This window comes from Lissotriton helveticus, chromosome 1_1 (genome assembly GCF_964261635.1).
Source record: "Lissotriton helveticus chromosome 1_1, aLisHel1.1, whole genome shotgun sequence".
In the NCBI taxonomy this organism is placed as follows: domain Eukaryota; kingdom Metazoa; phylum Chordata; class Amphibia; order Caudata; family Salamandridae; genus Lissotriton; species Lissotriton helveticus.
Window position 1 is genome coordinate 1895051984 of NC_136057.1, and position 13309 is coordinate 1895065292.

The window sequence follows — 13309 nt, forward strand, 5'->3', positions numbered from 1 at the left end:
GAGACCTCCTTGTGGTGTTGGGCCACTCTAACTTGGGCATGGGGTGCAGACTCGTAGATTTGGCCTGAGCCAGAGTCTGTGGGTGAGCAAATCCGGTGCTCACAGGTGACAGTCTGGTTTGGGTAGACAGGGCAGGTCCTCCGTGTTCATGGGGTCTGCTCGCTGTAGTCTTTCAAGGTCTGGACAGGCAGGTAGCGATGGGGCCAAGTCAGTTGGCGCCCTCCTTCTTCAGCACAGCTCTTCAGTCTTTCTGGTTTCTTCTTGTCTCAGGAGCCAAGATTCAGGGTTGCCCCTAAATACAAAATTTAGGGATGTTACAGGTAGGTACAGGTTGGGACCAATGGGTCCCTTCCTTGTGGTAGGTACGCCACCACAGTCCAGTGGGAGGGGGCATAAGCCTCACTCTGGTTGGCTGGGTCACCCTATCTGCAAGATGGCATGGACTGTAATTTGTGCTTCACCTGAGGGGTGAAGTTGGCAAAGCTGGTCACCTCTCTCCTCCTAACTTGGTTTTCCCGACGATTCTTCAACTCAGTGTGGGTCAGAATCGGTGGGGGCAGTTTCTGGGAGCAGCAAATGGCTTGGGGGTAACTCACAAAGGCGACAGGCCTTTGAATCTTCCCCTTCGTGGACCCTGCCTATCCTGGGTAAGGAGGCTTGGCACCTCGTCCCAGGATGTGCTTTGTTTCAGGACACAGAGCAGCAGGGGTCCAGAAACATGTCCAGTGGCGCTGCAGCTGGGGAGCAGTAACTCAGTCAGGACACTTAAGTTAGGTCGTTTTTCAGGGGGCATCCCTGAGTTCATTTTTCCATTAAATCCCACACTGCCATCAGTGTGGGTTTAATGTGCTGAGAATTTTGATACTAAACTTCCCAGTTTTCAGTAAAGCCATTATGGTGTTGTGGAGTCCCTAATGACAAACTCCCAGACCATATACTCCTTATGGCATTACTGCAATTACAATGTCTAAGACTTGACATAGATATTTTAGGGGTACAGGGCTCATGCACCTGTACTCCACCACTTGTATAGTGCACCCATCTAGAAGGGTGGCTTACCTATGCCAGGGCAGTGGATAGTAGCCATGGCACACAGGGATGTGTGCTGTGTCGACTCTTCACTTTGTTGTGCACCAAAACACTAAGCCTGCAATGGCTGCGAGTGTAAAGGCACAGGGCCTCTGAGGGTGGCACAATAAGTGCTGTAGCCCTTAGAGGTCTTTCCTGATCACAGGACCCTTGGTACGTAGGTAACCACTTACATGGGACTTGCATGTGGCCAGAGTTGCAAATTGGGTTTTGCAACAGTACAGTTTGGGGAAAGAACATAAGCACTGGGTGACTGGTTGGCAGGAACCCAGGGCACTCTCAGTCAAAACACATAAGCAATTCAGCAAAAAGATGGGGCAACCATACAAAAAGGGGCACTTTCCTACATCAGCACACCTGATACATTTGAAAAGCTCAGAGGTATGAGAAGCAGACATAGGTCCCTTGGAAGATATGGAATGAAGAAAGCCACTGGACACACATAGGGAAATGGCAATCAGACCCAGTTTTGAATGAAATGAAATTAGATTTATAAAGCGCATGGATGCCCTTGAGCGTCCCAGCGCTAACTTAACTGAAAAACAGAAAAGCCCTAAAGAGGGAGGGAGGGGAATAGGATTATCGGCAATCAGACCCAGTTTTAGTGCTGTACATTTTACATACTAGCACAGTGTACTACACACAAAGAAAAACTCTGCTGTATGGAATGTGACTCATCCCACTCTGTGCCTTAGTTTCCACACAGAAGTTTGTACTCTTCTGCACAATCCATCAATCAATCAGAGTACTTGTAAAGCGCGCTACTTACCCGTGAGGGTCTCAAGGCGCTGAGGGGAGGGGGTGCTGCTACTGCTGGAAGAATTAAATACCACAGGGGCAGTCCAGCATACCTGAACCAGGGACAATATGTCAATACAACCAACAACGGTTCAAGGGAAATAACACCTTAAAATTATTACGGTCGGCACTCATAAACTTGCTGATTATTCTCAGTGAGAAAATTAAGGAAAGAAAAAGGAAAACTACACAAGAAGCCCTAAAACATAACAATTTTGCAAAAATACATCTATATTTATTATTTTAGGTTTAAAAGAGAAAAAGACGAAAAAATGCTCAAGACAGGGTGCTGGTGTACAAAACAACAAATTTCAGGACCAGACAAGTGGCTACACACAATAATACATATTAACATACAAAGGAACAACATAAGCAAAAAATTGATGTGTCCTTACATATTTTCTTAGGCCACAAAAGCGTCGACGACCTTTGGGAATTTTAAACGGATTTTGAACGTGCTTCTAAAGTAGCCGCAGAAGTTTGTCTCGCTTCTCGCCGATTAATGTGGCAACTGTGAGAGAAGATTTCATACTTTGTGAAGTCTTCAAGGACTACCTTTATAAACTTCTGGCATAAGGAGGCCTTTGAGAATTATTGAATTTTTCCTTATGAATTTCTGCGAATGATCATCAATTAAAGATCGGTCTACCTGCTTTTATTCAGATGATTACTGCTCAAGAAACTTCCCAGTCCTGAGGATGACCGCGTAATAATCAGCGGTCGAAACGCCGTCGACGCTTTTGTGGCTTAAGAAAATATATATGGACACATCAATTTTTTGCTTATGTTGTTCCTTTGTATGTTAATATGTATTATTGTGTGTAGCCACTTGTCTGGTCCTGAAATTTGTTGTTTTGTACACCAGCACCCTGTCTTGAGCATTTTTTCGTCTTTTTCTCTTTTAAACCTAAAATAATAAATATAGATGTATTTTTGCAAAATTGTTGTTTTTAGGGCTTCTTGTGTAGTTTTCTTTTTCCTTTTTCCTTTTTTTTCCCTTAATTTTCTCACTGAGTATAATCAGAAAGTTTGTGTGCTGACCGTAATAATTTTAAAGTGTTATTTCTCTTGAACCGTTGTTGCTTGTATTGCTACTGCTGGAAGAGCCAGGTCTTGAGGAGTCATCTGAAGGCGAGTAGGTCTTGGGTCTGCCATAGGTGGGTGGGGAAGGGGTTCCAGGTCTTGGCGGCGAGGTAGGAGAAGGATCTGCCGCCAGAGGTGGTTTGTTAGATGCAGGGTACATGGGCGAGGCTGGCGGAGCGGAGCTGGCGGGTCGGGGTGTAAAAGTTGAGTCTGCTGTTCAGGTAGGCTGGTCTGGCGTTGTGGAGTGCACAGTCGAGCACAGAGTTTTAAAAAAGCTCTGAGATACAGTGTAAATCACCGACAACGATGTGATGCGTTCCAATATTTTGCTTAACCCACAAATTTTTATTTTAAATTGAACACGATAAATCTGCTTGTCAAGGTACAAGAGGTTGTTCCTCGGTGTAGTCTTACTCCTTGCCACTGCCATATAACTCAATGTTTGTGCACTCCAACAATTGCTCGCATTGCAAAATGGAAACACGGTATGAATGAATCCATGTTGCTTGAGAAGCCAATCTGAGGCTAGAAGATGTCCACAAAAATATACTGTGTGTGTGGGCCAGTATCAGGCTATTGCTCTAAACAGCAGCCAGTACAATACAGTTGAGTGCATTTGTTGTGGCAAAGACTATTCTGTTTGACAGACATAGGGTACTGGATGGACAGGCGACCTTCATTCGTAATGTTTGTATTACCTGATTTTTTTATTTATTTTATTTTATTTGTGGAACCTACCATTGCAGTACCTTTAGTCACTTTCACATTATACATTTATGTTCAACTTTATTTCAATTACAAAATGTTTTAAACTATCCTGCATGGTAGCAGGTTTCTTACCAGAGGATCATTGTAGGGACTACTTCAGGGACTGCAATTTAATGTAGCGTAGCTCTCTTATAGGTAGCCTGATGTTGTGAACTGAAATGATCATTGAGGGATGTGTTCTGTTTCAGTTGGTTGCAGATGCTGCCGCTGCAGCTGTTCTTGAACCTCAACCAGATCCTGCTTTGCTTCAGGAAATGCAGGAACTTAAAGATTCCTTGGGCCAGGCTACGGCGAAGACAGCAGCCTTGGAGAGTCAAGTGGAAAATCTACAGAAGGTAATATTACTATGCATATATTTGTTTGTTTGTGTTCATCCAGCTTTTATCTCCTTGTTTATGGAGGAGTTTCTGGCCTCTGGCACAGAGACGAAGTGTAGAGGATTAATGTGGTTGTTTATAGAGCAAAACATATTTTGCATTTTTTTCCCATCATAGAGTAGAATAGATGATAAGGATTAGTCCATGCACGCACCATTTTTTCCCTGATTGTAAATGACATTTCTCTAATCCTCTAAATGTTTGCCATGAAGCCCCAGAGGTTGCAAAACTGTTTAAACCCCCTTCAGCTATCTCCTTGAATGAAGGAAGGAAGGTAGGTGTGTGTGTGTGTGTGTGTGTGCATACACACACCTAGCCCTGCCTATGGTAGGTTGGTTCATTGAAAATCCTAGACTTCAGGTTCTTGTAGAATGAAAGCATAGGAAGCGGTTATTATGTGGAGTGGGAGGCTGTTCCATGCTTTAGGAGCAATGTAAGAGAGTGACTGTCCTCCTGATTTTATTCTGTGTATTCATGGGATGTGTGCGAGTAGAAGTTGAGCGGAGGTGTCTGGTTAGTGGGAGGAGATGCGATTTGTTTAGATAGGCTGATCACGAGTTGTGTGTAGTGGCTCTGATGTGTGAGGAGTTTGAATTGAGTGTATTTGTGTAGGGACACTGGTGTTGTTCCCTGAAGTATGTGATGAGAGTTCTGTGTTGGATGTTGAGGAGGAGTCTGGCTACTGAGTTCTGGATCGATTGTAGTCTTCAAGTGAGTTACTTTGTGATCCAGGCATAGAGGGCTTTCCATAGCTAATTTCCTATTGACTAAGGTGTGAGTGAAAGGTTTTTTAGTGTTGCTTGGAAGTCATTTGAAGATGAGGGAAAATGATTTGTATGTGGGAGAGGATGTTGATGTGTGCCTGAATGATGTGGACCAGAGAGATCATGTAGTCATTGGAGGGGGGGGAGGGTGGGGGGGAGGAGGAGGGCTGAGCAATTAACCTTGATCGCAGGTTTCTTTATTTATTTATTCAGAGTTTTATATAGCGCAAACAAGATCTTTACAGATATCAGAGCGCTTCACAGAAAACAAGGGGAGAGGATAGCATGAGGGTGACGCAACATAATATTGGGTGCAGTATAAAATTCAGTAGCATGATCAGATAAGATATCAGTCAAGTGCTAATAAAGTATCAACAACAACAATCAAATATGCGTTAATATAGGACGATACTGAGTCTTTCGTCGAGCTACGATAAAAATCAAGAGAGCTTAGGCTAAAAGGGATGGCTTATGACAGTATCTAAAAGTTACAGGGGGAGGGGGAGGGACATCGAGGTTCAGCAAGCTAACGTGAATAGTCTAATAATAGGTAGTGAGTAGCAAAAATGAATCGAGTAAACATCATAGAATTAAGGCAAACAAGAAGAATAAACAAATCTAAATCAATAGTAATATGACATTGTTTGACATTAGACAAACATGTTGCCAATGATACCCAGGCGGTGCGAAGTCTCTGAGCAGCAAACATTAGAGTTCAGGTGAGCTTAGCCATGAGGATGGCTTTCACCTCTTTCTTAAAGAAGGCCGTGGAGGTGATCAGCCTGGTTTCGGGAGGGAGTGCATTCCAGATCCTCTGTGCCATTCCTGAGAAAGAGCGTTTGTATGTTTTTTCCTTCCGGAATCTGCGAGGTTTCAAGAGTAGGTTTTTTGCGCTTCTATTGGGTCTCGAACCTCCAGATATAGTCAGTTTTTGAGTGAGGTAGTTAGGTGCCTTGTGGTGTACGGCCGCGTGTGTCATAACAGCAATTTTCAGTTGTATTCTGGCTTCAAAGGGCAGCCATTTCAGGGATTTCAAGTCGGGCGTTATATGAGTGTGTTTTCTTGAGCCAGTAATGAGTCTCACGGCAGCGTTCAAGGAGGCTCTTAGAGGTGCAGTTGCTGCTAGAGGGAGACCACTGAGGGTCACAATTCCATAGTCTATGCGAGGGATGACGAGGGCTTGTACTGCATTTTGGAAGTCTTTGGGTGGGAGGAAGGGTTTCAGCTTCCTCAATGTGTTGATTTGGAAATTAGCTCCTTTCGTTGCTATGCTAATGTGCTGTTGCATGTTGAGCTTTGCGTCAAGTGTGATACCTAAGGATTTCGCGGAATCCACAATGGTGGGCCGGACATTGAGTGCTGTTAGGTGGTTGAGCCAGAGTTGGGTGGTGGTAATTTTCGCAGGGGGTGATATCAGAAGGAACTCAGTTTTCAGAGCATTTAGTTTGAGGTGATTGTCGGCCAACCACGATTGGGTCTTTATAAGAGTGTGGTTCAGGCGTTTGATATCATCCGGGGATTGTACCTTTAGGTAGAGTTGAGTGTCATCGGCATACATATGGAAGTATACATTGGATGCTTGGAGCATGGTGGCAAGTGGTTCCATGATGAGGTTGAACAGTGTGGGCGAAAGGGAGGATCCTTGAGGAACGCCTAAGTCTACTGGCACAGGCGAGGACAACACATTGTTGATCTTGAACTTCTGAGACCGGTTATGTAGGAAGGAGGTGAACCATTTGAGAACAGTCCCGGATAAACCCATTCTAGTGTTTAGCAGCTCAAGGAGGTTCTCGTGTTTGACCGTGTCAAAAGCTGATGAAAGGTCTAGAAGGATGAGGAGGCATGAGTCATTGCGATCAAGGATTTGGAGGGCGTCATCAATTATGTGTGTCATGGCCGTTTCCGTGCTATGTTTCGCTCGGAAGCCTGATTGATGAGGGTTGAGGAGATCAAATTTGTGAATGTGTTTTGTTAGTTGGAGTTGTACACATTTTTCCAGCAGTTTGGCCAAGGTGGGGATGTTTGTGATGGGACGGTAATTGTTTAGGTCAGACGGGTCAGCTGTAGGTTTCTTGAGTATGGGCGTGACTTGCCCCATCTTGAGTGAGTCAGGGATGAGACCTTGTTGAAGGGAACTGTTAATGATTTTAGTCCAGAGTGGGAGGAGCATGGTGGTGAAGTCTTTTACAGCGTTAGCAGGTAGGGGGTCTGTGAGGTGATTAGAGGGCTTCACGGTACCGATCAGTCTGTGTATTGCTTCTTCCGAGTAGATATCGAAGGAATCCCATGATGCGTTGTTTTTAGGCTGAGTGTTAGATATTCTGATGTGGACAGGGTGTTGGCTTACATCATTGAGGAGATCAGTTCTTATGTTATCGGTCTTCAGCTTGAAGAAGGTGGAAAAGTCCTCACTGTGTGGGATACCGCTTGTTGGGTTGTTTGATTGTAAGGGTTGGGGCTTTGTTTGACTTTTGACTAGTTCGAACAACTTTCTTGGTCGGTATTTCGCTTGGTCAAGCTGGAGGCTAAAGAAGTCAGATTTCGCACGTTTGATTTTCCTAAAGTAGGCATTCCTCTTGTTCTTAAGCTTTTTGCGATGTAGTGATGAGGGGTCAGCTCTCCAAGTGCGCTCTACCGATCGCATAGCACGCCTGTCTTCGTTAAGTCTGCCGTCATACCAAGGGTTCGAGCTCTTGGTGGAGACTCTTTAGTTGCAATGGGGCGGCTTCGATTATAGAGGTCATAGAGTCGAGGTAGAGGTCGGTCAGTGATTGAACATCAGAGACGCCATCAGGGGGAAGGAGGAGCCTCTAAGTATGGGGGGGTAGGGAGTTGGGGTTAAGCATCTTCATGTCCCTTTTCCAGATCTTGCATTTGGTGGGTTGAGCCAGGGAGGGTTTGACTTTTTCATTGATAAAGAAGGTGATGATGTGGTGATCTGACCAATCACAAGGTTGGATTGACCCCAGTTGGGTAGAATCCTCTTTGGCGATGATGGGATCGAGTATCGAACCTTTATCATGTGTTGGGCTGTTGCAAATTTGGGTGAGGTCAAGCGCATTAAGGAAAGTTTTAAGACTATTCACCACTGCGTCTTTTTGATCGTTCCAATGGAGATTAAAGTCACCCAGGTAGATTTGAGTGATCTGCCGACCGATGTTGGAAGTGATAGTGTCCATGAGTTGTTGAGAAAAGATGGGGTTGTCTCCCGGCGGGTGATAGATGAGATGTAGAGCACATACTGGTTTCCCCTCGCTGGAGATATCGAGGCAGAAGAGTTCACAGGAAGTGAGAGAGGGGGAGGTGACTTTGGTGACGGAGAGATTGCTCCTGAAAATGCAAGCGATTCCCCCGCCCGTCTTGCCGGTCCTGTCGTGTCTGATGATGTGGTAATTGGGGGGAACTAGTATGTCCATAATAGGCGCGGAGGCTTCAGTTAGCCATGTTTCCGTCAATATGGCTAGGTCAAGATCCATTGATGTGATGAGATCTGCAATGTCGGAGGAGTGTCTCTGGGCCGATCTGCAGTTGAGAAGGATGCATTTGAGTCTGGGGGTGAGAAGGGAGGTCGAGTGATCTAGCGATAGGGGGACTTTTCTGAGGTTGTTTGGGACAGAGCTTCTGGTGCTCACAGTTGGGTGCCTAAGGGGATTTGTGAGAATAGTGGGTATGGGGAGGTGAGTGGGGGTTAAGTGTTTTACCGGTCCTGGTCCAAAGGAGCGGAGGAGGGTGCATAAGTCGTGGTCAGACAGGGAGTTAAGGGCACGCCGGGGGCGGTGGCTGTTATTGCGGGCGGGGATAGTGGGCCAGTGCGGAGAGAGTTGAGTGCGAAGGACTGTGGGGAAAGTGCGTCTTTTGTTATATACAGTGGTGGTCGTTGTGGGTCGATGTTGTCTGGAGGGTGCATGAAGAAGCTCTTTGATGGTGCGGAGCTCGTCTTTGAGTTGTAGGAGGGTGGATAGGATCCGGTCTAGAGGTGTCTTGGTGATAGTGTTCGTGATGTGGGCCGTGGGCGAAGGGCTGAGAGGGGGTTTAGAGAACAGATTTGGGGCGGTGAGGAGGGGTATGCTGGCGTTAATGTAGGGCTCTGCGGTAAAAGTGGGCGGGGTGATATTCGGTGGGTGCGTTGATTTGTAGGTGAGGGGTGTGGGAGAAGTAGGGGGAGGGTGGGATGTAGTGGAGGGGTCGGTGGGGGGCGGCGCCGGTGAGTTGAGGGATGAGTGAAGGTCTAAGATAATCGGGGTGGTGAGAAGGAAGCGGGGGCTGAGTAATGGAGGAGAGAGGAGGGGGGATGTTGTTGTATGGGAGGAAGCAAGTTCTGGGGTGCTAGTTGGGAGTGTGGGGGAGTGGGGGGTGAGAGTGGGGAAGGGGGTAGAGAGAAAAGAGGATCTGCCGCGGGGGAGGGAGATATACTCCGGGTGGTGTTGCATTCAGCTGGATTCGTATGAGGTGTGAGATGGGGGAGGGGTGGGTGGGGGGGAGTTGGATGTATGAGGGGGAATGATCTTCGTCTGTGGATGAGGAGAGTGGGGGGGTACCGTCAGGTGTAAGACTAACTATAACACTGGGGGGGATGGGAGGGGTGATGTTGCAAAGGGCAAGGCGGGTTATTTTGCGGATTGGTGTTGGGGGAGTTGTGCCGCTTGATGTGTGCAGAGTGGAGGTCCGCCGTTTGGCGATGTGTTCTAAGAAGGTAGGGAATAGGTTGTCTAGTCGGTCAAGGTTCCTGTCAGTGGCTTGGAGTAGAATGGTCCCATTGTTGTAGATGGTGATTGTGGCTCTGCCTGGGAAGACTAGGGATGGTGTGATAGAAAGAGTTAGGCCATGAGCGGATTTATTGGTGGTGTGTATGGTGAGAGTGGAGAGGAACGCTTTCCTCCATTGTGCTCTACGCGGAGTGTAAAAGATTATATCGTTGTTTGTGTCTCCGTTGGTCAGTGAAAAGTAAGTGTCCACACATGGTAGTTCAGGGTGTGCCTTCAGGAAATTGTGTTTGTAGCGTTTGGCGGTTTTTTGGGTGAGCTCAGGTGGGTATATGATTTTGTAGGTATGCTCGCCCAAGCGTTCCATGGCGGAAGAGGCGTGGGTAGAAGAGGTGGGGGTATTTGTGTGGTTGCGGGGCATTTAGTCTAAGTGGTATAGTGTGGGCAGTAGGTATGGATGACTGGTCTAAGATGGCCCCTCCAGTGGAGAAATATTCAAAGATGGCCACCAGGGAAGCGTATAGGGAGCCAGAAGTAGTCCTTTCTTTATTGTTGATGTGCATTAGAGAGATAGTTTCCCTTTCCGGGGCAGGTCGAGTTAGTCCATCCTCTGTGTTGTTAGGAGGGGAGGAGAGAGATTAGATTTCAAGCTGTTCAGGAGGTGAGGAGGGAGCTTTATCTCTGTTATGGTGACCTGTGACCACGTTGGTATGCAGCTTCACGGTCATTCGGTGGGCAGTGGAGGCGATTTATGGCTCCGGTATATGGCCCCCGCCCTTTTAGGTAAAGGAGAGTGAGATAAGTAAGAGGATCGCCATGCCGCGTGAATAGCTTGTAAGCAGACCACAGCTTTGTGTCTTTTAGGACAGAGAATGTAGGGCTGGCATGCTCAAGATAGAGGATAAAATAATGTGCTTGTAAATACCTTCAGGATAGTCAGGCTGCAATGAGGCTGTCCAAAATCAGACTCACCATCCCCAAATGTAATGATGCAAATCCACTATTCCCGTTGATTGTTTATTAAACACGATGAAGTTCCAATGATGGGTGATTATTTGTCTTTTTATTTTGAGCTTATCCGGGGGGGGGGGGCTAGTAATTCCTTTCTACCTGGCGCCGTCCCAGCGCGATCGTTCCAGGGGGCCCCAGCCGATCCTCCGCCCTTCTTCTCCCTCAAGCCCCGAGGCTCCCGGTTGCTCCGCTGTCACCTAGCCTATCCGTCTCTCTGCGAGAGGGGGAAGCCAGCTGCAGCTCCGTCTCGAGCCGTCTCGACCCAGCTCTCCAACTCGGGGGCTGGGTCATCTACTCCCGGTCGCTCCGCTCAGCCTCGTCTCATCTCACGGAGCCCATCGGCATCGGCAAGCCAGCAGGCAGAGCTTCACAGAGTCTTCATTGCTGTACATCCGATCTCGCCGCCCCTTCGGCGGTCTCGAGGCGGCCGCACCGCGAGCGGTGTGCTCGGGCAGAGGAAGGCAGCGTTTTCACCCCTGAACCCTGGGCGGCACGATAGCAGCTGCAGACCAAGCCGGCAGTCGGAGATTCAAAGGCGGTCGCGTCGTGCCGTTACGCCCGCGTCCACAGCAGGCTCGCACCCACTGTCCAGGGCTCCGCCACAGCTCCGGTGCGGATTGTAGGTGTCCCGCTGTCCAGGGCTCAGCCACCGCTCCGGTGAGGATTGTAGGTGTGCCGCTGTCCAGGGCTCCGCCAACCGCTCCGGTGAAGATTGTAGGTGTCCCGCTGTCCAGGGCTCCGCCACTGCTCCGGTGAAGATTGTAGGTGTCCAGTCGCCGGCGCTTGCCCACAGTTCAGGTAGGTGAGAAGTCCAGTTCCAGTTTACACTCCAGTTACTTTTTTGTTAATCCAGTTACTCTTCATAATCCAGTTACTTGTTTTCTCACGATGGCGAGCGTGCTATCTGGGATAATTCATACAGGGATCATCCCCAGCACTGGGAGCCCAGGTGGCTGGCTCCTACCAGTTAGTTTGTGTTTGCAAGTTTAGGAAGCTGGCTCTCTATATAGTGCACAAAAACAAGATACACTGTGCATCCAGGCAACCCTTATTGGTTTACAGAGGCAAAAATGATAACACTAAATACACTCATGTGGTAGTGTGCAACCAGTTTATTCCAATATTCCAATCAGAGGGTAATGCTAAGCATTTGTTGTACACACCTAGGTAATAAGTGAGGCACATGCTCAAACAATAAATCTGAGACCTATTTAGAAAAGTAAGTCCTATTTTTATAAAGTTTGATACCAAGAACTTCGTAAATAAGTCATTTTTACAATATATGGAATTTAACAGGTAAGTAAAATGTTCATTCAAATGAATCTTCACACTCAATGCTTACCTATGAGAGAAAAAGATATACTGCATACAGGTACTTGCAATAGGTTTCTGGTGGTGTACTTCAGGACTTAAGGTGGTAGGTGGGAGGGGGGGGGTCAAGGTCTAAAGAACCACCAGCAGTTAGTCTTTACCTCTCCTGGAGCATCCGAATGCAGAGGTGCTGTTTGGGTAAGTAGCTTTGTGCGCTACACAAAAACCTAAGAACAAGCTGCAGAGGGGGACTATGGGACAAGTCCGAGAGCTCCCATTGGGGAGGCTCAGTTAACAAGGAGCCTGGCAGCAAGAAAGCAGAGTCGATCCTAGTGGACCCGGGCCTGGGTGCTCTGGTGCAGAGTGGCTAGGTCGGCTGGGCTATTGTGTCGCAGGTCTTGCCGTTATCTGTCTCGCCGGTTGAGGGTGCAATCATCAGGACAGCTGGACCTCTCGAAGTGGGTCTCTGCGGTGCTGACATCCCTTGACTGCATCCCAGAGTCCGGATTGGACTCAAACAGTCTTTGGTTGCTGCAAGGGGTCTGGCACCACAGGTATTGGTGCTCTGCAGCTTCACTTGATGGGGAGGTAGCTGCCCTTATGGAGTGTGATTTTAGTGATTTCTTCTTGGACAGCTGTTGCGTTGATGTGAACAGGAAGCGGCACCATGGTAAACCAGAGTCTGCTGTTTTGGTGCCAGTGGACTTCAGGGGAGTAGCTCCTCTACTTAAAGGGAGATTACTGACAACTTGCCAAGGCCTGGCAGTCTACTAGGGTTCTTGGAAAAGGCTCAGCTGCTGGACGAGTCTGTTTCTGCGATTGTTGAGACTGGTGCAGGCAGAGCTTGGTGCCAAAAAGCCCACAGCAAGTCTTCAGTTGTCGTTTTCATGGCTCTTTTTTTGTACTCTTCTTCTGGGTCTGTTGAATCTGAGTTCCTGGCATCTGGGGTGTCACCTAAATCCTCAATGTAGGGGAGTGAAAGGTTTTAGTCAATGGGCTTCTCACCTTTAGGGTGCATACACCCCCTATATGACCACTTTCTGTGGGAAGTGGGCATAACTCTGACCCAGTGACCTTAATTCTACCAAAAAACAAAATGGTGGAATTCTAGTTTTCTAGTTCACATCAGGTAGCCCACCATAGGGGTGCAACTGGCTTTTTAGTGAACGCACCTCCTGACTAGGTTATTTTCTCACCTGTCCTGGTGCCAAATGGACCCGGGAAATGAGGGTGGCTTTTCCCTTGTCTGTGGGGAATGCCTGGGTCCCATATCAAAGGCGGCAGAGCTTTTGAAGCCTCCTCCTTTGATACGCTGATTACCTATCCTTCTTGGAGGTGGCAACACCTGGCCGCAGCAGGCTTTTTTTCCGCCCTCCTGGGAGTATGGGCTCTCATGTAGTCGGAA

General features: G+C 47.7%; 1 protein-coding gene across 4 annotated transcripts in view; it reads left to right on the plus strand.

The window, feature by feature from the left end:
- Positions 1–13309, plus strand: part of TPR (translocated promoter region, nuclear basket protein) — a 728231-nt gene that overhangs the window by 352784 nt on the left and 362138 nt on the right. For all 4 annotated transcript variants that reach the window (XM_078642622.1, XM_078642637.1, XM_078642629.1 and 1 more), the window contains exon 32: positions 3927–4073. In XM_078642622.1, the coding sequence (XP_078498748.1) occupies positions 3927–4073 (147 nt within the window). The remainder of the gene's footprint in view (positions 1–3926; positions 4074–13309) is intronic.